We start from the raw sequence: 25,765 nt of genomic DNA on the forward strand, positions 1-25,765 counted from the left end.
ATAAAAAATTTAGACAAATTAATTTCACATTTCTATAGAATCAAACAAGAAAAAGGAGGGAAAATTATTTAAAGCCTCTAAAATTTAAAGAGAAAAATGCAAAAATCTATTGGAAAAATGTTCATGTTTAAGTAAAAACTGTAGATAAAACCATATAAACTTTTTAAGAGTTAACAGACAAAAAAAAACAATAGTTAGAAATATGATAAATCAAAAATAATTAACTAATAAAGGTTCATTTAATCACTGCTAAAAACCAGACAGAGAAGCAATGTTTTAGTTTTTAAAAGATGGCGTCCCTCAGTTGAAGAAGGTTTTCACAATAAAAGCATCTCTAATTAACAAAACTAAGACCATCAGTAGTTCTTTAAAAATACAAATAAAACACTTTGGATAAACAGTGGTTTATTAAAAATGTTTCTGGTGACCCACCCTGGCTTCTAGTACTGTAACATCCATCCCAAAACTCTGCAGCTGCCTGGCTGCAGCCAGGCCAGACACACCTCCGCCGATGATGATCACCTTTCCAGTCTTCTTTGCTGCAATGAAGAACAAAAGTCTGCTTAATCTCTGCATCACAGATCAAAAGCTGACTTTATTAAATCAGGTCATGACATGTTGAACAGCGGGGCCCGCTGTGCTGGCTGGGTTTGCCATCTCATTAAAAAATGAAGCGGACGTGAAACAGACTTACTGGGTAAAGGCTTGACTCTCTTGTAAATGCCGAAGTTGATGAGGCCGTGCCTCTCTAAATAACTGTGCACCCGGTGGACCAGCACCGTATCGCCTGCAGAAAGAGGAAAACATCAAATATAGTTTCTTCTTGAAGACAGAAATTAAGACTAGATTAACTTTGACTGCTTACTGTTATAAGGAGCTTCGAGCTGCTGCACAGTAGCCTCAAAGGTGAGCTGAATCTTAGGGTTGTCCAGCCACAGCTGGATCTGAACAAGATCAGGAGAAAATACTTTGAGATGAGGCCTGGAAGCTTTTCATTCCTTTCTGTCTGCTTATCAAAAGAATAGTGTTAAAAGTGACGTACGGTGCGGTTACGGATGTACAGGAAGACCTTCTGCGTCTGCTGAGGACCACTGATGATATCTGGGAAGCAGGCGGCTTCCTGGGACGTCATTCTGTCGTGAGGAAGGCGGCTCTGGAAAGCAGCTCCTTCCAAACCTAAACGCAAAACATGAACGTCCCCGTTCCTCTAAAACCCGAGTCTCACTCATAACACAAGACGACCTGCGGTTATGCTTCCTGGAGCAGCGACTCACCCGATGGTTCCTCAGGTTCGCTGTCGTTCTCCTCCTCAGGAGGTGGAGGCGGAGGAGGGATGACCTGCTTCCTCTCCTTCTCCGCCTTGGCGTTCCTCTCCTCCTCGGAGTAATACTCGTCCTCGGATAAATTAGCCAGGCTTTCGTCCATCTCGCGGTACTCCACCTGCAACAGTAGGCACAATAAAAGCACCATTAAAACCGGCATTCCAGATGTCCACCCGTTCAATCACTTACGCTCCTGGAAAGAGCTGAGGCATACAGGATGTTTTTAAAAATATTTAATCTCCTGAACGTTTGGACCGTTTCCAATCTCGACAACTAAAATGAACCAAATTAATCTCACAAAGCTCCACATCCTGTGTTTAAAGAGAGAGAAATACTGACTCAGTCCTAAGATGACAAACGCCTCACTGAAGCACGGAGGTGGAGACGTTATGGTTGTGGCTGTTTTCTGCACCAGAAGACCTTACCACATTGAGGACAAAAACAACCCATTCACCATTAAAACCTTCTTCCCTCAGCCGGAGCAGGGGGGGGCCATAGGTGGAGAATTAGCCCAATAACAGAGTCCTACTCCGGTCATGGAGTAAATCGTTTCTAGATGTCAATCTTGCACAAAACGTAAAAAGATTAACTTGGTAAAGATGATGCAGAAGTTAGAAGTCCACCTGAAAATACACAACTGAAATAAATTAACAACAGCTTATCAAGTCTACAATCGAATAGTAAAACAACAAATTTTGTGAAGGAATTTAATCGTTACCTAAAGTTACGGTACACAGACTCCAAGGCGAGCATTTTGCCGAAGGAATAAAATCCCCTTGAGGAGTGATTAAGACAAAACTACAAATATAAACTATGAAAATGTTTAAACATAAAATGTGTGCATTTTTTTTCTGTTAAAGCTTAATTTGCTGTTAGAGACTTTTTTATATATTACACTTATTTAGAAAATGTCATTTACTTAAATTATATTAATTTAGATTAATTGACAGAAAAAAAATCCATAGATCAATCAACTACTTTAACAATCAACAGCTGCAGCCCTAAAAACAACAGTAAAAACCACGATTTAAGTCCTTATGAAAACCTAAGATGCCTAACATGCCAAATCTGATTCAAATCTTTATTGTCCGTTAGTGATGGGTCCAGCAACGCTGATGCGTCGGTGCAAAACGCTGTATCGTTTCAAGAAAGTCATGTGACCAATACAGGAGTTGTTTCTAACTGACTCACTAAACTGTGTTTAAAAACGTATCTGTCAAAATGATGCATCTGCATCTTTTGTGGTTTATTATTAAAATGATCAAGAATTTTGGAGCAGCCTAAAAGGAATAGGAACGTTTCAACCGTTGCGTTTTTATTTTATTTTCTCGTGTCATTGCTTTCCTCTCAGTTATCACTCAACTTATCTGAAGTAAAGTTAATTTAAAATTGACTCTTAGTTTATTTACTGTTTTTACTGTACTTATTGTTTGAAAATTATGATTTAAAATCCTAGTCCACAAGCATCCTCAATCACATTTTCCCCTAAATTTTATGTCTTTACATGATTTATTGGCTGCATCTAAAAATGTCAAAGATATTTTCAATTTAAACATAGATATGAAATAACATAACCACAATAACTAGTGTTCCAAGTCATCAAATTAATTCAGTTTAGTCTGTCAAATAAGCTGCCTGTAGTGTGTTTAAAGGTCCAGCAGGTGTCAGTATTCTGTGAGACAAGATCAATGCAGTTTGGCAATGAAGTGAAAAGGCTTTAAGATGGCTCATTACCCATTACTATTGTCCACCTTCTAAAAGGGAATTAGATGAAATAAAAAAGGTGATGATTTCAATTATAGGACTTAATCGCAGTGGTTTAAGTATCTGCTGCTTTTATAAACCCCCATTGGATAGAAAATCTACAGCGTCTAAAAGAGACGCTTCGTGGATTGTTGGAAAGGTATGGCTGGTTTCCAAGGATACCAAGATTTTTTTTCCATAATTTCCAGATCTGACTCTGACCTGATCAGACAAACTTCTGGTTCTCTGATGTAGGATTTAATGTACCGTATTTTACGGACTATAAGTCACACTTCTTTTTATTTATTTTTTTTACATGTTTTAGCCAGGGGTGTAACCTATACTCCAGAGAGATTTATAAATTAAAAATATACCGGTAGATTCTCAATTAATTGACTGTAATAAAACTATTCTCATTGACAGAGCTGCTCCATGTTTTAAAAAGAACGCTGGAAATGGAATGCATCATGGGAACTGCAATATGGCAGCCATTCTGTAGGTCACGCTGGTCACAATCAGAGAACAGAATCTAAAAAATAAATAAATAAAAAATGACATTACAGATAAATAAAAAAGAAAAAAAAAGAAAAACAACAAAGAAGGTCTGAAAAGGTACCACCAAAACCTACGCTCTTGGCCTAATGCACTTGTACATGTTAACATTTTGGGCATCCTGAGTGACATAGTTGCTGCATGTAATGAAGTCTGTTGCAGAACCACGCTAACATATTCTGTCCAATAGATCCAATCAGACGAAGGTGGCGTTGTTGTTTCCCTAAGCTCTTTATGTAAATATAGTCGGCTTTAACGTCCCTGTGACTTCTACTGCTGCTGTACCTCTACCGGCAAATATGGTAAAGATGAATGTTATCAAGTGTTGCTTTAAATTACATCTGAAGTGTCTTAAGTTATGTAAAAACCAAACGTACTTGAGAAAAATTGCATTCTATTTCCTCAAATTGCTTTTGGAACATCTTTCTGTTGAAGCAGGATGGGAGAGTGTCTTGATAAGATGTGTGTTTGCTTCAACTCACCTGAATCAAAGAATAAGGTCATTACAGACAGCCTGCAGAACATGCTGCATGTTGAGAGGGAACCTCATTATAAAACCGACCTAACCCCATCTACCTGCTCTATTTAGGTGGACTCTTAAAGCTCCAGAACCCTAAAATGTTTACTTTTGCTCGCTTCCGTCGACTTGTTCTACGGACTTCAGCCGCCTCAGCTTCTGCCGCTGCAGAACTTGACTGGTGAGGGAATGGGGGACCTCCGGGCTCCCCGCTAGGAGATGATCTCTCCTTCTTCTTTGGGTCCATCGGTCCAACAGCCGAGGCTGACGGGCCGATCTGGACGTCAGCAGTCAGGGGCCTTTCACCTCCCGCCGCCCCGCCAGAGGATGAAGAGGAGGAGGAGGAGGAGCCTGCATCTGATTTCTTGCTAGACAGCATAATGGAAGATGTTGGAGGCCTCTCCTGAAGGACAAACGCATAAAAAAATAACTAAATCCTCACGACACTAAATACACAACAGGAACTATGCAAAGACAAGTTGCAAAAAAAGCTGTGAAAAATACTGAGTGGAATGTGATAGATTAAAATGTTTGAAACAGAAGAAATTAAAAATATTTCCGATTATTTGATGAAATGTCCACATATGAATAACAGGAGAAGAAACAAAGAAAACAAAACAGCACTTTTGCATTTTGTGGTGTCGAAATGACAGTCGAAGGAGGTCTCCTCCAAACTTGTACTTTAGCAAATTTTTTGTGCTAAATACTTAAAACCCTGCCATATAATATTTACTATCAGGTTTATTTTTTTGTCTGAACATGGGACTTATTTTTGCTCGGTTTCTTTCTAAATAACAGCCTTTCCAATCCTGTGTCCAATGCTCTGTTAAAGCTTGATTCTTAATGAAAGGGGTCCTTTCTACAGATTCCTGATAAGTGAAGCTCCTCTGAGCTCTGAATATTTGCAGCTCCTCCAGAGTTACTACGAGCATAATTGCTTCTCTCATTGCTGTTCTCCTCACCCAGCGTGTGTTTATGTCTTGTTTTGTTGCCATCCTCTCCCTATATTAGTGCGACGGGTTGAACAGAGCTGTGGATGATGTTTTAGTAAATGATTTAAAGTTTGTGTTGTTTTTTTGTTTTATCCTCACAACTTTCTCCCTGACCTACAATGTCCCTTTGTCATCCATGATATAGTTTAGAGCAGGGGTCTTAAACATTTTGATTTGTTTTTAACTGATGGCGAGATGGAGTGGGGACCCCCTAATTATATATATTAGGGCTGGGCGATAATTCAATAACGATATATATCGATCGATAGACGTGTGGCGCAATAGAAAAAAAGAGGGTCGATAAAAGTTCGATAAAAAAGAAACGCAGTTTTCCTTCCTTCTCATTGTAGCCTATCATGTAGGTTTATGCTAGTCACTGCTTCCTCCCAACCAATCACAATCACAGACCCAGGCATGCCGTCACCAAGTGCCGCCCTCTCAAACCACAACACAGAGCACATGAAGCTGTGCAGCAAGGAGAGGCGGAGGAAATTGTTTCAAAGAAGGGTTTTTGTAGTTCGGCAGTCTGGCAGTATTTCGGTCATGGCAAGTCGGACCAAAAACAAACCACAGTCATCTGTAAAATGTGTCGGGAACCAGTGAAAACCAGTCTGATAACGAAACCAACTATTTTTAACATCTCAGCCGTTCACACCCGCAGGAGTAGGAGCTGTGTAGGCCCCGGCGCGGCTCTCCTCCGAGGAATCTTCGGAAAATATATATATATTTTCAGTTCTAGCCAGTTTCCCACGTAGTTCTAACAATTGAGATAAAAATGCTGAGGGGCCAGAAACTTCAAAGTAATAACTCAGGTTAAAGCAGGAAACGGGGGCGGCGGCGGCGGTGCATTTATTTATTTGTTATATTTATTTTGGTCACTTTTCTGGTCACTTTAGTTTATTCTTTGTCAGTATTTAATAACATAACTCAGGTCTCTTAAGTTATTTTTCTTTAAAACAATTCTGTTATGGTTAAAAAGTTGGTTAAATAAAGATTTAATTCGAAGTCTGTGTTTGTGTTTTTTATTAAATTTAAATCATTTAGCAATATTATAAAAAGTCCAGGCAGAGCTGCACATAAAATATGGTTTCAAATCTTTTCAATAATTATCGATATCGATCAATATGCATTTTTTTTTATCGATAAGCTTTTTTTCTATATCGCCCAGCCCTAATATATATTCTATGAAATAGTGTTCTATCTAACTGGTCCTATAGTCACTCTATTACAGATGGAGTAATGTATCTAGGGCTGCAACAACGAATCGATAAAATCGATAAAAATCGACTTTTAAAAGCGTTGGCAACGAATTTCATCATCGATTAGTTGTGTCGCGCGATTAATGCGTCATCCGCCGCCGCCGTCATCACATCCACTTGACTGAAACGGGGGAAGAAGAAAAAATATGGCAGAGCGAGTCAGCGCCGCAGGTGCAGTGTTGCCAACTCAGCTACTTTTCAGACCCCTCCAGCGACTATTTTTCAAAAAAGCTACTAGCAACAAATCTGCGGCTTTTAGAGACTCTTACGTGAAAGCATATATCGTTCCTACTCTGCCGTGGGGCGCCTCCCCCATCCCAACCCCGTTCTCCCGCAGGAGTCCCTCTCAGCGCTGCAGTCAGAGGATGTTTACCCTCAGCGTCCAGACTGCAAATGAAGCGCGCATGCGCCGGGATTGACGGCGCAAATAGATCACAATAATAAAAATAGCCTGCGCTTTGTAAATTGAAAAAAGTCGTAACATGCAACTTTTGTAAAAACAAATTAACATGGCATGGAACCACCATGTTTATTTCGTTTTAAAGTGGGGAAACGTAACGTTAGTTTCTCAGGTAGCTCATCTGATGCTTTCCTTACTGTGTTAGTAGGTTACAGACAGTGATAAGGTTGGCTACTTATTTTACTTTTAATTTCATTTGAATTAGCTTAAGCAGCGTTTATATTTTCTTTATAAATAAATTAACTTGCAAATTATGAGGGCAAGGCTTTTAAAGTTTGAATCTTCTGGCAAAGATAAAGTAAAGAAGATCCTGCAATTTATGGAAGTAAAGCAGAATAAAATCCAGCAAGATCAGTAATATGTCAATTAATTATCTGCCACATTCCCATGTAAATATCTGTCTTTGGAGGATGTGTTTTTTAGCACCCCTAGTTCTCTCATTTTTATTCCAAATACAATTTATAATTTGAATCACAGGGCTATTTTTATCTGTATGGTTCAGTATTTTCTCCAGTAGCAACTTTAACTGCTATACTTTCCTGTCTTAAAAGGCAGAACTCTTCTAGTCTAAAAAAACTCATTTGTTGAAATGGTGGGGCCTATTGTTTGAACCCCTTAGGGGCTTTTAAAAACAAAAATGTCTTTTTTTGCGCTTTATGAAACAAAGTAGCCTATATTTTGTGGATGTACAGCTACATTTCTCATGTAAGATTGCGTAGTTTTAACACAAACATTTATTTTTCATATTGCACCAGTACAGTTAATGAGGAACCTGTACTTGTGTGCTTGTTTGTTCTGCCTGAAATGTTTATTTTGGAATAAAGAGGTTAATATAAAAAATATTTTTTGTCCGATTCATCGATTAATCGAAAAAATAATCGGCCGATTCATCGATTTTTAAAATGATCGTTAGTTGCAGCCCTAAATGTAATTAAAGTAATCCCTCCCTGGGGTTATTAAAGTATTTCTGATTCCTGGTTGATGGGACAGGTGTTGTGAATGAAACGGTGCCCAGCTTGAAAGAGCTCCTGTGTGTCGCTGAATGTGTGCATTGATGACTGAAAGACATCTTCTGCCTCCATTTATCTGTTTACTACAGTCTGTTGAATTCATGTTAATGTGGATTTAAAGACATTTCAATTACTGTAAAAAAAATGCAGGGGGGAATATTTAAAAAAAAGTCTAATCAACCAAAACTTTCGCAACCCCGATGCAGTACCTCCCTGGACCCCCTGTTGAAGACCTCCGGTTTAGTCAAATTTCATAATAAACATCGGTCTTCATAGTATATTTGTATGTCAGTGTGAGCAGGTAGATTGCCGTGTTGTGCTGAACTTGCATCATAAGCTGGAAACTCGCGGGGTACGTGTGAGCATGGGCGGTTCTAGACAGGGGCCAACAGGGGCCTGTGCCCCTGTAGCTCATGTCCTGGCCCCCATTATTGCCCCTGTACTGAAGACATAATACTGGATGTGCGCTGGAACAGACATGGTTACTGATAGGTAGTTCCTTTGGATCTATTTCTTTTCTTTTAATGTGTATTTTTATTTTTTTTTCTTACAAATTCTATTTTACTAATTATTTAAAAACAACAAGGCGATAGCTCCAGTGGTATTGAAATAGAATCCCAGTTTTCATCTGCTAAATGATTTTTTCAAAACAAAAAACAAAACTCATTTTTGCAGCTGAATTTATCAGTTTTTCCAGATTTGATAGAAAACATAATTTGTACTTAAATTAAGTCAAAAATATGTAAAATTCCTAAATTATGAATATATATTGACCTATAAGACATATCATTTTAATTAAACCTAATTGAATAAAAAAAATCTTTTCATGCAGCTCTCTTAATATATTTGCATCCCTTGCCCTGTTTTTTATTTCATGCTTTTCTGGGCCCCCATGAAAACAATGCTGGCCCCCTCCTGGCCCCCTGGTACATTTGGTCTAGAACCACCACTGCATGTGAGCTGAAGCTGACTAATGGTCTTTGGACCAGAGTCTTTGAAAAAGAAGCTGATGATGAGCGTGCAGGTGGCGCAGTGGTTAGCAAACACAGCCCATGTATGGAGGCCTTAGTCCTCGACACAGCCGATCCAGGTTTGAATCCTGCCTGCGGACCTTTGCCGCATGTCTCTCCCCCTCTATCACACCCCCTTTCCTGTCAGCCTACTGTCAAAAAAAATGAGCCACTAGTGCAGTAAAAACCCAAAAAAAGAAGCTGATAAGTCAGTCATTTTATTTGAATGGGATTAAATTGACCTCAGAAAATAAAGTTAAAATCTTGGTGTAATTGTTGATCAGAAACTGTCATTTAAATCCCATAACAAAGAGGTTTATAGAATTTCCTTCTTTCATCTGTGGAATATTGCAAAAAGTACAAGGGTTGATGCTGAGAAAATATCCATGCATTTGTTACTTCAAGGCTGGACTATTGTAATTATTTACTATCAGGAAGTCCACAAACTGTAGTTAAAAGCCTTCAGCTGATCCAAAATGCTGCAGCAAGAGTTCTGATTAAAATTAAAAAGAGAGATCATATCTCTCCTATCCTAGCTTCTCTTTATTGACTTCCTGTTAAATCCAGAATAGAATTTTAAATCCTCTTTTAGGCAGATCTTTATGTTATTAGGCTCCTCTCTACCAGTTTGTCTACTTTTAAAAGGTAGGCTTACAACTTTGATAAAGCTTAGAACGGCTCAGGTTAGTCTGAGCTATATCTATAGTTATGCTGTTATAGGCTTAGAATGCTTAACTGTTGATATAAGGTGAAATTTAGGATTTAATTAAAATATAAGCAATCTCAGATTTATTTTAACCCAAAGCAATACACTCACATGTGGAAAAACATGTCAAATTAAACGTAATATGAGAACCTTTCTTAACTCTTTAAAAGTGACCAAATGAAATGTAGGTGATGTGAGTGAGAGATCTCTTTAAATAATTCTGTTCACTGGATGACAGAAAGGATGTAGAGAGTGCATGGGTGTGATGGTTTTATGACATGAAGGCTCCAAGGTACAGAAACCTTGTCTGGTTTTACCCATTTCTCCGTACACCTGGTAATATCCATTCAAACACTAAGGGACGAAGACAGAACCAGAAATATGGTTACAGACAGAACGAGCTAAACACCACTGCTGGCCTTTGATAAGAAGACAAGCTCAGAAAGTTAGAAATGTCACTTTTAATGTCACCGACTAGCATCATTGAACAAAAAGCTTCTTTTTTATTTATTTATAAATTGTTATAACTTAAGAAACCTTTAAACAAATTTGATTCAATGCCCGTTTGGCTGTTGAGTCCTGATTAGTTGCTAGCTTCCTGTTTTTATTTCTTGTGCTTGATAAATGGACTGAAAGCTAGCGGTGCTAAAGCTAGCGGTGCATTATCAGCGCACACAATGCTTTCTACTAGCAGCAATTTCCATATATTCATAAAATATTCAAATATTAAAACCTGTGCAATGATCCAAACGATAAAATGAAATTCAAACATATCATGTTCCTATTTTAATAGCAAACCGTTAAAATAGCCAAGGAGACCATGCTTTTTTTTTTAGCTTAAGCTAACAATGAGCTGTAGCTAGCCGATGCGCAGGATTTGCATGGATAGATAAGCTATCTGAAATAGCCTCCCAGGAAATAAATTTTATTTTATTTATACATCAGAATGCAGTTTATAGAATAGAGACGCAAGTTAATAAAAAAAATGAAATTACCTCTCAGTCCTCCGAATATATCAACACAAAGACGGAACGGTTGCAGGTTATGCAAAACGCAGCTACGTGATTGGTGGATGGCAAAACGTTATGCAATGATACTCAAATGTGATTTGTTGTCGAAACCGTCGATTAAAACAAAGGCGGAGCCCCCTTGATCGAACTTCTGGTTCTTACCGTACAAATTAAATTCTTATTTTTCATATTTTTTTAAAATAGCCGATCTGAATTAAGTGTTTAGAGTTAAATTCTGAGATAATTAAGCTAATTCCTTTGAGATTTATGACTGTCAGATGAGACTGGACCATACGTGAATGCCCGGATTGTACGTCGACGTTTTCCGCCATATTGTGAGAGGCATAATGCTCTACAAGCCAGAAACTTACTGTGAGATCGGTTGGGATTTTGTGCCACATTAACGCAGAAACGTATTTTGTTCCTTTTTTGGACAAATATTTTACAAAAATTGTAAATAGAAATCTATGCAGTTTAATACCAAAGCTATTTGGCGCTGCTGTGTCTCTGTGATTTAGTGAAGACTGAACCAACTACGGCTGGTTGGTTCAACCGCTTTGATATTTATTTATCGATTATTTAACAAACATTTATTATTTGAATACATTTTGTGTCTTTGCGTCAATATGGCGGATGCTTGCTTTCCAGCGAGGCCTATGCGGTGTCAAATGAAAAAAGGGCAGGGCAGGAAGAATAGGAGGAGGGGAAGGAAGGGAGGGCAGGTAAAGGTGAGCTTTTACAGTACACCGCTCCTTAAACCCAGGAAAAGATCTGAGCGCCCTGTTGACTTCTTTGTTTGTCCATTTTTCTTAGCCGTCTACGTGTAAGTATAACCTTTAAATCTCGACATATCTCTATTCATGCGCATATTTTCTTTAGAAAGACAAATAATTGGCGGTGAGAAAGAGATTGGATTGAGAGATATGTTTACTTGGTTTGTTACTCGGTTTTTCTCAGTGTTGAAATGCGTAGAAGTTAAATATAAAATGTAGTAAGTTGATCAGTAGTAGATTAACATTAAATATCAATCAGATAATGACGTAATGAGAATCAGGAAGTCAAGAATCTTCAAAACTTTATCCATCTAATGTACATCAACCATTCGTTTCCACTATTATTCCTTACCATTGATAAAATGTAACCACTTAAAATAGAGTATACTGCTAACTTCAAGAGCACATGTGTTTATATATATATATATATATATATATATATATATATATATATATATATATATATATATATATATATATATATATTTATACTTAAAAAATCAATCCAACAGTATCAGGACGATGGTGAAAAACGAGCCGGAGAAGTCATCAGACCGGCCTGACAACACTGCCTTCACCCAGCAGAGGCTTCCAGCATGGCAGCCCATTCTCTCTGCAGGAATTGTTATTCCAGGGTTTGTCCTTATTGGGCTGGCATTTATCGGCGTTGGAGTTGCTCTCTTCATCACTTCAAGGGACATCCAGGTGCTGGAGGTAAGACAGGACCTTTGATATGAAGGAGTGAAGAATCAGACATTAGAAGAAACCGCGAGAAGCTAATGGAAATACTGTTGTTTCCAGTACTTAGATGAAAATAAAAGCAGTTCTTTTGGTCTGATCTTCTGTTACCGACTCAGTTTTCTCACTGCAGCTTGTAAAGTTTTTGATCTCTAAAAGAAAAATTTTTTTTCCATGTTTACCCCCCAAAACAGTTGGACTACACTGGTGTGGAATCAAGCAATCCCTGCTCTAAGTGCACTGACCCAAATGTCAGAAATTGCATTTGCACCATAGTGTTTTCCCTTGACACTCTGTTTAAGGTTAGACACAAACCGCACTTTGCAAGCAAAAAATGACGCTTTATTCTTTCCGCTGTCTATGACGGCTTTTATAATTTTTTATACATTTCTTTCTCTTACAGGGACCTGTCTTCATGTATTATGGCTTAACTAATTATTTCCAGAACCAAAGAAGGTATGGGGTTTCCAGAGACGATAATCAGTTGTATGGAGACCTGGATTACTTTAAAGTAAGATTGTATGCCCTTTATTTCTTTTTTTTATGTATAATTTTATTTTTTTTCCATCTGCTATTTTGAAGGCTTCCTCTTCTCCACTACAGGGCGTGTGGCAGATTGCAAATCAGACTTCTTATAGCTTTCATAGAACAATATCTGTCTTCTTCCCACTCTGCCTCAGAGGCCATTTTCATAGCTCTACAACCAGTTTTATTACATTTTTTTTTTTATAGATATACTAAATCTTAACCAAGATGTATTAATCCTCATAAATAAAATTTTTGTGTTTCTCCTGATAGAGTCCTGGTAGTGATTGTGCCCCCTTTGACTATGACGACAACAACAGACCAATCGTGCCCTGTGGAGCCTTGGCTAACAGCATGTTCAACGGTATGCTTGTACCGTAGGAAACATTTCCTACGATAATTTATAATGGTCTTTTGCTGACTTCAAATTCAGCGGCTGTGTCATCAGAAGGCCAAATTTGTCTGCCAATTAGGTCATAGCGCGGCGTAGAGGCCTGTTCGGATCGGAAGACAAATGAAGCCTTCTTTTTGCCCCGTTTCAAAGGACACGTACCAGATCTGCTCATGCCAGCGTCTGCGTGCAGAGTCAGAAGCATCTGTAGAGGTAGCTTGTCTAATAGCGCATTAAGTTTTACCTGATCGATAACAAAACTGCAAAAATATGTTTATGGTAGGGCTGAAACAATTAATCGTTTATTGAAAGAATCGTCAACCAATTTAGTAATCGATTAATCGTTAACTGGGGTGTAAGGCAAGGCAAGGCAAATTTATTTGTATATCACAATTCAGTACAAAGACAATGCAAAGTGCTTTACATGATTAAAATACAGGAAGATAAAACAGAATCAAAGCAAGTAGGAAAAAATAAAAAAAATAAAATAAAAAATGCAGAAACAAAAAAGAATATTAAAAACAGTTGGACTAAAGAAAATATGTTTCAGTTGAACTGTTTAACTAGAATAGTCGAAGGCAATCCTAAACAAATGTGTTTTTATTCTTGATTTAAAGGAACTCAGGCTTTCTGCACTTTTACAGTTTTCTGGAAGTTTGTTCCAGATAAGTGGAGCATAGGAACTAAATGCTGCTTCTCCATGTTTAGTTCTGGTTCTAGGTCTGCAGAACAGGCTGGAGCCAGAAGACCTGAGTGGTCTGGAGGGTTGATACACTGATAGCAAGTCTGTGATGTATTTAGGTGCTAAGCCATTCAGAGATTTATAGACTAACAGAAGTATTTTAAAGTCTATTCTCTGAGATACAGGGAGCCAGTGGAAGGACTTTAGAACCGGGGTGATGTGCTCTACTTTCTTAGTCTTAGTGAGGACACAGGCAGCAGCGTTCTGGATCAGCTGCAGCTGTCTGATCCACTTTTTAGGCAGACCTGTGAAAACACCGTTGCAGTAATCAATTTGACTAAAAATAAATGCATGGATTTGTTTTCCAGATCATGCTGAGACATTAGTCCTTTAATCCTGGAAATGTTCTTCAGGTGATAGAAAGCCGACCTTGTAATTGTCTTAGTGTAGAGACTCTAAAACGTGTCTTTAGCTGACAGAGCGACTCACTTAGAGCCACAATTAAAGCAAAATCATAAAATAAATATGTAAACATTTAAGATAAAAAATAAAATTGAATCCATCTCATAAAGTGAGTCCGATCTGAACATGATGACTTGAAGAGATGAATGGAGTCTGGTGTGCTATTGCTTGGTTGGAAAGAAAACCTGCATTCACACGGCCCTTTCTGGAACCGGTTTGACATCCCTGTCATAATGCTTTGTGAGGATCACTCTCCTCGCAAAGCATTCAGGGATATATCTGCTCCCCTACTGACCATGGACGATCACTATTTTTCAAGGTGCATTGTGGGAAATTCTAGTCCACTACTTTTTCATCCACTTGAGTTCAGTCACTCATCTAAAATGGCGTAACCTCTACAGGTGCTGGTCATAAAATTAGAATATCATGAAAAAGTAGATTGATTTCAGTAATTCCATTTAAAAAGTGAAACTTGTATATTATATTCATTAATTACATACAAACTCATATATTTCAGATGTTTATTTTGTTTAATTTTGATGATTACAAATGACAACAAATGAAAATCTCTAATTCATCATATCAGAAAATTAGAATATTGTGAAAAGGTTCAAAATTGATGGCCCCTGGTGCCACACTCTAATCAGCTAATTAACTCAAACCACCTGCAAAAGCCTTTAAATGGTCTTTCAGTCTAGTTCTATAGGCTACACAATCATGGGGAAGACTGCTGACTTGATAGTTGTCCAAAAGACGACCATCGACACCTTGCACAAGGAGGGCAAGACACAAAAGGTCATCGCTAAAGAGGCTGGCTGTTCACAGAGCTCAGTGTCCAAGCACATTAATAGAGAGGCGAAGGGAAGGAAAAGATGTGGTCGAAAAAAGTGTACAAGCAAGAGAGATAACCGCACCCTGGAGAGGATTGTGAAACAAAACCCATTCAAAAATGTGGGGGAGATTCACAAAGAGTGGACTGCAGCTGGAGTGAGTGCTTCAAGAACCACCACACACAGACGTATGAAAGACATGGGTTTCTGCTGTCGCATTCCTTGTGTCAAGCCACTCTTGAACCACAGACAGCGTCAGAAGCGTCTTGCCTGGGCTAAAGAGAAACCGGACTGGACTGCTGGTGAGTGGTCCAAAGTCATGTTCTCTGATGAAAGTAAATTTTGCATTTCCTTTGGAAATCAAGGTCCCAGAGTCTGGAGGAAAAGAAGAGAGGCACTTCATCCACGTTGCTTGAAGTCCAGTGTAAAGTTTCCACAGTCAGTGATGGTTTGGGGTGCCATGTCATCTGCTGGTGTTGGTCCATTGTGTTTTCTGAGGTCCAGGGTCAACGCAGCCACATACCAGGAAGTTTTAGAGCACTTCATGCTTCCTGCAGCTGACCAACTTTTTGGAGATGCAGATTTCATTTTCCAACAGGACTTGGCACCTGCACACAGTGCCAAAGCTACCAGTACCTGGTTGAAGGACCATGGTATCCCTGTTCTTAATTGGCCAGCAAACTCTCCTGACCTTAACCCCATAGAAAATCTATGGGGTATTGTGAAGAAGAAGATGCAATACACCAGACCCAACAATTCAGAAGAGCTAAAAGCCACTATTAGAGCAACCTGGGCTATCATAACACCTGAGCAGTGCCACAGACTGATCGACTCCATGCCACGCCGCATTGCTGCAGTAATACAGGCCAAAGGAGGCCCAACTAAATACTGAGTGCTGTACATGCTCATACTTTTCATGTTCATACTTTTCAGTTGGCCAACATTTCTATAAATCCTTTGTTTTTATTGGTCTTCAGTAATATTCTAATTTTCTGATATGATGAATTTGAGATTTTCATTTGTTGTCATTTGTAATCATCAAAATTAAACAAAATAAACATCTGAAATATATGAGTTTGTATGTAATGTATGAATATAATATACAAGTTTCACTTTTTAAATGGAATTACTGAAATCAATCTACTTTTTCATGATATTCTAATTTTATGACCAGCACCTGTATATAGTGCCCTATATAATGATTAGGGCGACATTCGGACACAGCCCATCATATAAAGGGGAGAGCTGGGTATCGCTGTGGCTAGCTGTGCTCAGTAGCTAACAGGTTAGCCTATTTTAGCTCAGTCAGCTAGCCATGTTAAACTGCATTACTTTTAACTTTGTTTGTTTTCTGCAAGTAGAATAACTTCTTCTCTCTGTCTAAAATCTCTGAGAATGTCTTTTTTTTAAGATGTTCCATTTATCCTTCCCTGTCCCCAGATCTTAATAAAAAGAACCAGAAGAAGCACTGAGACTTTTTGTTTCTCCTTCTTAAATGGCAGAACTCAGTCTGTCTTAGAAGGCAGTGCTTTCCGTCCAGACTGAGAATGATTGTTTTCTACTTTCGGCTACTTTAGATCGCAGATGAAATGTAAAATAATAGCAAACATAGGTAACAATATGTTGAGACTCCGGAGATACGGGGTGCATTACAGTTTGTTTGAATAGCATTGCCGTATGATGATGTCATGAGAATGGGCAGATCTGATACCTACACCACTGTATCCTATGTAGCCTTTGGTATCCCATGGTTCATTGCGAGTCCAACCAAACCGACTGCCTCTCGCTCGGAGGAAAAAGGGAAATGGCACCACAAAGTCGTGAATATTGTAAGTGCAGTTTATTTTAAAACAAGTGTGTGAATAGTTCCATATGAAATGAATGAAAATCGTCGTCTTAAATGGTTATTGAGTCAGATATGTGGTGAGTAATGGGACTATAAAATCCTCCTTGGGACTATAAAATGTTTCAAACTCCTCGAAAATATTATTAGCACCCAGGACAGCAGTGAGACATTCTGTATCCGTTCTTTGCCTGTTTTGTGTGTCAGCTATCACGGTTGCTAGGCAACAGAGTATACAGGCGAAGAAAGATGGACCTGTTTGAATCCAAAGCCAAAACTCTTCCAACCTGCTTGGTTTAACGGACCTTCTGGTAGACCCGGTCCTTGGAGGACGCAGCCTCTGAAATCCAACACACCCTTTGATGTATTTTGGTTTCCTAACTTCTTTTTTTCTGCTTTTTAAAAGACACCTTTAAGCTCTTTCGGAATGTCAACGGAGATAAAAAGCCAGTGCCCCTCGATGGAAAAGGGGTCGCTTGGTGGACCGACTACAATATCAAAAACCGGAATCCCAGCGTGAAACCGCTGAAGAACGCCTTCAATGGTAGAACTTTCCGTCTAATCACCTAAATAACGTTTTTCTTTTCACCTCTTATATTAATAGTGTTTATTTTCAGGAACTGTTAAGCCTATAAACTGGCAAAAGCCTGCTTATGAGCTGGACACAAACGATGAGTTTAACAACGGCTTCATCAACCAAGACTTCCTGGTCTGGATGAGGAGGGCAGCTCTTCCAGATTTCAGGAAGCTGTATCGACGAATCACAGATGATGAATACGAAAATGGTCTACCAGCTGGAAACTACTCTCTGGACATTTCCTACAGTATCCTTTTATATTGGTTATGGATTCTAGAAAGGTTTTTTTAAGGCTCAGATATATATATATATATATATATATATATATATATATATATATATATATATATATTTGAATTCTTAAAAAAAAAGTGGATTTGTTATTTTTCGCTCATCGGTTTTTAATAGGTTTAATCTCATATACTGCTACTAAGATATTCACTGAAAAAAAACCTATAAAAATAGGTTAAAAAATCAAAATAAGTGTATCTACCTTCAGTTTGAGGATAATTTGACATTATTCACTTGGAAAAAAGCTAATGGAGTTATTATTCCGTATTTTCATTATTCCATTTGCAGGGTGTTTTACCTATGTGCTGAAATAAAGGGAAATTACACGTACATTAATAAAACTATACTAGCTTATATTTAATGTTTGCAGTTTAGAAATAAGTTTAAGAGACCTCGCTATCTCTAATAAACAGCATACAAAAACTGATTTTTAAAAAAAATAAGTAAAATGAGTCTATATTCCCTTCATTTGAGCAGATAAATAAGATCACCTGCATATGGAATTAGTATTTTTGCTCTTAAATAAGATTATTAGATATTATGCACTATAAATAAGATGGATTTTTTTTTTTATTTTAAACATAGATCATCTTATTCCAGTTGGACAGGTGTCCTACTTACCAACTCAAATAATACCCTTATTTCAAGAAAAAAAGGCTTACAGATATATTTCAATGTTTGCAGCGTAGGATTGTCTTGTTTTACTGGTTGGGTAAGTTTTTTTTTTACCTCAGGATTTCCTTGAGGTGAACTCAGAACAGGCAAATAATCTTGGTCAGATAAACAAGCTAGGCAAATTCTGATTGTCATGCAGGGAGCCATGCAAATGACTCTATACTGCTTAAAGAGGCCAAACCCTCCCAGCTTGGATTATCTTGATAATCAGAATAAAAGTCACTGTTTTATCTCCCTCCAAGATCTAAGTAGTGGTGCTCTACAGCTCAATGAAGTGATTAAGGGAAGTTTTAGGTCATGTTTTGACTCCATAAATCACTTTTTTCCCACCTTAAATTGTAACCATTAAAAATGTGGACGTTAAAAGAAAAGTCCAATAGCTTGGTTTCACGTGACGTCACAGTGCTGCGTCGCGAGCCCGCGAAACTCAGATGGAGGGCAGGAAGTGAAGTAGCTGAGGATCTGCCGTCTGACATAATGCCTATGTTTTGTGTAGTTTACGGCTGCTCCAATCGTTCTAACCGAGAAAAGGAAAAGAGGTTAATTAATTTTAAAGGAAAAATTACGGTCAGCAAAGAATAATCAGTGGATCATTATCTATACCGAAAAGTAATACGTTTGCAGTGATTTAATGAATTTAGCGTTAATCAGTAAAAAAAACATTTTTTTAATATTTTTCATTGCAATCTCTGAGTCTGGGAGTGGCCATTTTTGCCCAAGTATAGTAGCCCCTCCCTCCTGCCATCTTCCAGCAGTGACGTTACGGTGTGGTAAGCCTAGCGCCATTCTCCCCGCTTTCCAAGCTAAATCAATGGGAACTACTAGACACATCTGCAATCAACAACAATTATTGAAGATTTCCAGAGGACTTCGCCATTGAAATTCACCAGAGCTATAGTGAAACTGACAACGCCCACGTGCATGGCAGCTGGATGCTGGAATACATCGGGTAAAAGTGAAAAAAATAGTTATTCCACCTTTCTGATTCCTGATCCTCCACGGACGGGTTGGTCGTTGGATCGCCAACTTGAAGAGGGAGGATTTGCCATCGAACTTCTGGCCAGAGAAAAAACACGTAATATGTAGCCAACATTTGGAAGAAGAATGTTTTCAAGATGACTTGGATAATAGCGTGTTGTGACAAACACCAGATACAGCACTGGGACTTGATCAACAGCCGATACCGCACCGTGACGTCACTAACCAGCAGAGATGGCAAAAGTACTCACTTTCCGTAGTTGAGTAAAAGTACAGATACTTGTGTTAAAAAATACTCTGGTAAAAGTGGAAGTACTGATTAAACTTCTTTACTCAAGTAAAAGTAACAAAGTACAGGCTTGTAAATTTACTTAAAGTATAAAAGTAAAAGTAGAAACCACTTTTTTCATGCCGTTGCCTACATTTTAAATGGATGTCTGTCAATAGGACTAGATCTCCGTTGTGTTCATTTTCAATCATCTCGTCGTCCATGCTACTATGCTAACGCCACCGCCACCAAGCTGCAATGATTTGCCGCCAATGAATACCGCCGAATCTGTCGATTCATCTTGTAGTGGTGCGTCAAATGCAACGTAGATTCCCATCCAATTAGATTGAATTTGGTATTGATGACGTGAAAAATAATAACGGTGACTCCATTGAAATGATTCAAAACTAAAGTAACGAGCCAATTTTTTAACATGTAAGGAGTAGAAAGTACAGATATTTGTGTAAAAATGTAAGGAGTAGAAGTAAAAAGTCGCCATAAAAATAAGTAGGAAAGTAAAAATATCAGAGAAATCTACTTGAGTACAGTAACAAAGTATTTGTACTTCGTTACTTCCCATCTCTGCAAACCAGTAGGTGGCAGTAGTGTTCTTTGACAAACATGGATGCCTCCAGTAAAGCACATTCACATGAAAATTATTCTGAATTAAAAACAATTATAATTTACTGAACAGGATGGAATAATTTCATATTTAAAGCAGTTTCAGAAGTTTGAATTCTGAATGTGACCAGACTTTTCCTTTAAAAGTAGAAGGCCTTATTTGAACCACTGTTTGTGTATAAAAGATGTTTACATAAGGTAAGAGCGCTAGCTTTTTTGTTTTTGTTGCTGCCAAATACTCACGCATTTATTTAAATATTTCCCCAAAGAAAGGTAAGAGAAAACAAATAATCTTTTTTTTTTGTCATTTTCTGTCCAAATGCTGTCGTTATTTTGGATAGAGTTTTACTTCGAAAAAAATCTACTTATCATATTTTGGAGATTTCTATGCATTCCAGCTGAAGAATATGTTTTTGTTATATTATAAAGTGTTTGGAGTTCCAAACCTGATGTATAACCTTAACATTTTTCCCTAAGACTATCACGTTGTGAGCTTCAACGGCAGGAAGAAGGTGGTGCTCAGCAACGTGTCTTGGATGGGAGGAAAGAACGACTTCCTGGGCATTGCTTACCTCGTAGTGGGTTCCCTGTGCATCGTCATGTCCATCGTTATGCTCATCGTTTACGCAAAGTTCAAGTTCCCAGAAGACGACTGAGCAGCTTTAAAAGGCAGCTTCCGGCTCACTGGTATCAGATGTAGTATCAGAATGACCTCTGAACTAAAACTGCAATGTTTATTTCAGGATTTTTGAGTTTTCTTTTGTTATCTTTGTTTTTTCATTATAGCTTATTTTATCTCCAGAGTTTGAGCTGCTTCCTCCTGGGAGGTCAGTTATCTTAAAGCCATATTTCTTTATGAAAATCCAGTTAAAACTTATTATGTTGTTACCTTTAGGTAGTTTTCATGGAGATGTTGTAAAAACTGTAAATATTTCCATCTTACTCAGGGAAATGGTGTGAAAGCTATCCTTATGTTTTCTGGTACTCAAAGATTTTGTCTTAACTTTTAGTATTCCTTGAAACGGTTGACGTTATCTTGATATTTATTGAATAAAACAACAAGATCTTATTTAGTTCCTTTGTGTCTTATTAATGCTTTTACTCTCAACGTTTAGATGTCATACTTCTCAGAAGTTGTAGGATTTCTTTTAAATTACAATATTGTTTTTAGAAATGTTTATGGTAGCTCAAAACAAGGCAGGAGTGAACCTAATGCATATTGCTCTCATTGCACAGCTGAAATTATCTTTACTTTCTAATACTTACATTTAAAAACAGACTCATTAGTTTTGTTTAAAAACTAATGAGTTTAAACCTATTTTCAATATGGCCTGTTGGTATTAAACATTTTTTTAAAACCATCAAAATAATGAGTTTCATCCAGACAACAAATTTCTTTGTGATTGGACTCGGTGCTGCCCCAACTTGTTGCTCGCCACATACCAAAATAAATAGTTTTTCCAGATGGTGCAAAGTTAAATTTGTTACCATTAGCTATAAAACTAAAAAAATGAAGTCTAAGGAAGTTATCATCCAGAATTGTAAAAAAAAAAAATGTCCATTAATAGGGTAGAGCAGTAAAGCTTCTGTCCTCAACATATTTTCCTGCATTACTTTTTAATATTTTAAGTAGTTTTAAAAATGGTAATTTTACGATTTAATTGAGTTAAAAACTGAAGTTTGGTACTCTAACATCTAGTGTTTTTAAACACTAGGATTTATACCTCTACTTGAGTAATAAACATGAATATTTTGACACCTCTGAATTACATCCTTACATGATTTATGTAATTACAGTTATTACATATTATGTAATTAATTGTCTTTAATATTTATTACAATTCATGCTGTATTTTCCATATGCACACTTCCTCCAAAGATCATTACAACTTCTACGATTGTTTTAATTTTTTCTACAAATAATTAAAAATATTTACTGTTTTTATCCAGAGGATGATTTTATACTTTAGAGGATCTCCTGAATGATGCTTATTTTCCTTTTTCTAATCGAGTTTTAATTTGCATATTTTCTGAGCTTGTGTCTCAAGTTTCATCATGGAAACTTTACAACAACAAAGATTCTTTATCATTCTCCATAAATATTAACACCCCTTACAAGAAATTATCCTTGTTTTTGCAAACGTTTTGATTTTATGAAATACCACAACAAAATTCTAATAGAAAATATTCAGTGACAGTGCCAGCTGGGCGCTAGGGGGCGCTATAGATGTAAAAGATATATCACCCCCTAAGAAAAATGTAAATACTGTATTATTTGAAATGAAATTACTTTAACATATAGTTATTATTAGATTTTCTTCAATTCTAGTTCCTTTTGATTTATTATTATATTAGTTATTATTAAAATCCACTGTACATTAAAAAAAATTCTATGCAAGGAAATATAGCATATAAACATTAACTCTTCTGTAGATGTATTCACTATACATTTTTAAACAAAAACAACTTGTAATTGATTTAATTATTTAAAATGTAAAAAATAATGTGCAACTGTTTAGCCTCAAGTGCTGTTTTTCAAAGGTGATTAATTTAAGGGTTACCTGTGGAGGGGGGCCTAATTACCATTAGGCAATACTAGGCAGTTGCTTAGGGCCCCAAATTCCTGGGGGCCCCATAAAACTCTTTACATGTGCGGTTAATACAACTATTCCTGCATTATCATTAATTATGTTTTTGATAAAAATCCTTTGGCTAAAATGCCATCAGAACGCTGATAATATTAAGTGTGTCTCAGCCCCCCCCTTCAGTGTCCACCATATTGGATCAGTCCATTTGCTGCACATGTTCAGAAAGGTCCAAACAGACAGCAGCAAACCATTTGAAAACAAACCATGCAAAGAGCAGTGTTGCCAACTTAGCGCTTTAGTCGCTATATTTAGCCACTTTTCAGACCCCTCTAGCACTTTGATTTATAAAAAGCTCCTAGCGCCAAATCTAGAGACTTTTTTCTGCTACTGGAGACTTTGGAGACAACATCTAAAAGCAGCCGCCTCCTGCTCTCCTCTATCTTGTCTGCTGTCATGATTCATGCAGCTATTATTTCATCCAAATGAAAAATGGAGAACAGATAAGCAGATCATGGCTTGTCTACAGTGAAAAGAAGGACTGGGTTATTTACTTTGGCCTTTTTGGAAACACAGGAAGGAGCAATCAGCTAAGTGAGCTTAGTGCTTGGAAAAAATCTTTCATTCCTTTAGAGACAGCATGAAAAGTCAGCTGAGTACAAAACATAGAGAGGAAAACAAGAAGAAAAGGGACAAGAAGAGAGGGACACAACCTAGAACAGATAATGGATGTCTATTCTATTAACATTTCTCTAACTGAAGAATGGCTCTGTTTTATGTGTTGGCTTCTAGATTCAGAGGGCCCCCTGCCTGTCTTTGCCTAGGGCCCCACATTTCCTGTTAATTGAATGTAACACTTTATATACTCGACTATACTCCATATATGTGGGTTTTTTTTGTTTTTTTTTGGCATTAGTGGCTTGTTTTTTTGGACAGTAGTCTGACAGGAAAGGAGGTATGAGAGAGGGGGAGAGACATGCAGCAAAGCTCAGCTGCGTGGAGGACTAAGTCCTCCATACATGGGTCGTCCGCACTAACCACTGCGCCACCTGCACACCCCCATATATGTGTTTTTATATGTTTTCATTTAACAGCAGAACACCACACTCATTTTCCACTATTGATGACTCTTTTTAAGAGTATAGTTCACACCTCTGTTTTAGTTTGTAAATGTGTGCATTAAAAATGTAGGAACAAGGTGAAGTGGTGTTTTTTTTTTACCAAGCCAAAGAGTCAATTAAAGTTCTATTAAGCCACTAATAAGACACTGGGGTCAAGTTTCTGTATGCAGGCAAAAGAAGGTTCCATGTCCAAACTTGTTAATTGATCTGGATGATTTATTTTCTATTTCAGCCAACATTTACAGAATTCAAACTTTGCTTTTGTTCTTTCTGCTGCCTCTATTGCTTTGGTAAACAAAACATAGCCCCAAACCCCCAAAATGGCTGCTGGTCCTTTCCAAGGACCCCACACTTATAGAAGGTGGACTGATCCACATTACTTCCTGTCTTACCTCAGAACAGAAAAAAAAGAAAAATAACAAAACAAAGATAAATAGAATCAACAATTATTCACCTTCAGATAAACTCTGTAAATAATACAAAAAATATTAATTTAGGAATAAACTAACACAATTCAAATGGATAAAGAATAAATAGCTCCAACACAAGGGATGCTTCATAACGGCCTCATTCAATGCTCAGCCACCATTAAGCACCTGCAGGGAAGTCTTTGCAGCTGCCTCTGAAAATATTCACCAAAAGCTGGAAATCGTCTCATCTCAAAAGGCCATATGACATTTGAGAACCAGTTTCATTTAAAGACAAACGTGGCTGTTGTTGGGTTTAAATCCAGAGAAATGTGAGTTTAAAAGATTAAGAGGACGAAATGATCAAACACAGACAGGGATTTGGAAACATCAACCTCTGCACAGGGGAGAGAAGCTGCAGGCTCAAACCAGCACACTTTCTCACAGATCCCTTCACAGCAAAGCCTTTTATTAACAGTTTACAACATAATAGGGCGGGCCTTAAACAGAAAACCCAGTAATGATTATCTGGCAGGATGCAGGTCATAGGACAGAGTGAAATGACCATCTGGCTGGATGGAAGTCACACAACCGTGAGACTCTGCCTCATGACCTACTGGATGCAGGTCATAAAAGTTTATGACCCTCCTGATTGAATCACAGGACAGAAATGTAGCATAATTTCTTAAATGTTTCATATGTCCACACAATAATTTTATAATTATCACTCTAACAGCTGTTAACAATGGCGGCTAAGGTTACTGGCTTGAGAGCGTTATTTATCATATTACTCATTAGCATAATTTTAGAGATGATAAATGTAAGGGACAAAAACCAAATGGCAGATTTATAAACAGATACGGTTTTAGTAAAGCGTAGATCGCTGGAAATGGTTAAATATTTGCAGGGCTGTCAACTCTCACCCATTGGGAGGGAGACTCACCCATCTCAGTGTCTTCACACACTCTCACTCCATATTACCAATTTCTCACACTTTCTCACACACAGACATTTTTTTTTTTTTTTTATTTATCCTTTATTTAACCAAAATTACATCACATCACTACATGCGTACAAAGACACACACATAAAAGCCAAATATGCACTTATAATAAAATTTCAATTAAAACATTGACATGTGAGGGAGTCCAACTCAAAGCATCTCATTCTCAGCTTAAAAGTATTCAAAGGAATCAATTTACTAAGATTAAAGTTATTTTGCAGCAAATTCCATGTAAAGGGAGCAGAGTAAGCAAGGACCTTTTTACCCAGCTCAGTACTGACATGTGGGACAGAAAACAAGACAACAGCCTGCGAACGGAGAGAGTGACCAGTACTTTTTTTCATAGGAAGTGAACATAAATAAGATGGAAGCGCACCAAGAATAGCCTTATATATAAATATATACCAATGAAAA

At 37.6% G+C, this 25,765-nt stretch overlaps 2 protein-coding genes across 5 annotated transcripts in view; one reads left to right on the forward strand and one right to left on the reverse strand.

The window, feature by feature from the left end:
- Positions 1-10,690, reverse strand: part of kdm1a (lysine (K)-specific demethylase 1a) — a 28,093-nt gene extending 17,403 nt beyond the window's left edge. Inside the window, exons 1-8 of one of the 4 annotated variants that reach the window (XM_038307033.1) lie at positions 10,567-10,653; positions 9,889-9,925; positions 4,244-4,537; positions 1,275-1,443; positions 1,043-1,176; positions 866-944; positions 695-787; positions 433-539 (exon numbers count right to left, since the gene is read on the reverse strand). In XM_038307033.1, coding sequence (XP_038162961.1) covers positions 433-539; positions 695-787; positions 866-944; positions 1,043-1,176; positions 1,275-1,443; positions 4,244-4,537; positions 9,889-9,918 — 906 coding nt within the window. In that variant the 5' untranslated portion in view covers positions 9,919-9,925; positions 10,567-10,653. Of the gene's footprint in view, positions 1-432; positions 540-694; positions 788-865; positions 945-1,042; positions 1,177-1,274; positions 1,444-4,243; positions 4,538-9,873; positions 9,926-10,566 lie in introns of those variants that run through there. The other 3 variants (XM_038307031.1, XM_038307034.1, XM_038307032.1) reach the window with 3 other exon arrangements.
- A 558-nt stretch (positions 10,691-11,248) lies between these two features.
- tmem30b (transmembrane protein 30B) lies at positions 11,249-21,308 on the forward strand. Its single transcript, XM_038306991.1, has 8 exons — positions 11,249-11,404; positions 11,867-12,068; positions 12,287-12,394; positions 12,496-12,603; positions 12,891-12,981; positions 17,232-17,369; positions 17,443-17,649; positions 20,713-21,308. Exons 1-8 carry the CDS (start codon positions 11,250-11,252, stop codon positions 20,889-20,891), a joined length of 1,188 nt encoding a protein of 395 aa, XP_038162919.1. The 5' UTR covers position 11,249; the 3' UTR covers positions 20,892-21,308.
- Positions 21,309-25,765: the final 4,457 nt, after the last annotated feature.

This window comes from Cyprinodon tularosa, unplaced genomic scaffold (genome assembly GCF_016077235.1).
Source record: "Cyprinodon tularosa strain WSP-4 unplaced genomic scaffold, ASM1607723v1 ctg6, whole genome shotgun sequence".
In the NCBI taxonomy this organism is placed as follows: domain Eukaryota; kingdom Metazoa; phylum Chordata; class Actinopteri; order Cyprinodontiformes; family Cyprinodontidae; genus Cyprinodon; species Cyprinodon tularosa.

Excerpts from the sequence above, each read along its gene's own strand:
- tmem30b (XM_038306991.1), top strand. The coding sequence starts at position 11,250 with ATGAAAAAAGGGCAGGGCAGGAAGAATAGGAGGAGGGGAAGGAAGGGA. Across the intron at positions 12,604-12,890 it reads GAGACCTGGATTACTTTAAA|AGTCCTGGTAGTGATTGTGC; the intron begins GTAAGATTGTAT and ends TTCTCCTGATAG. Across the intron at positions 12,982-17,231 it reads GGCTAACAGCATGTTCAACG|ACACCTTTAAGCTCTTTCGG; the intron begins GTATGCTTGTAC and ends GCTTTTTAAAAG.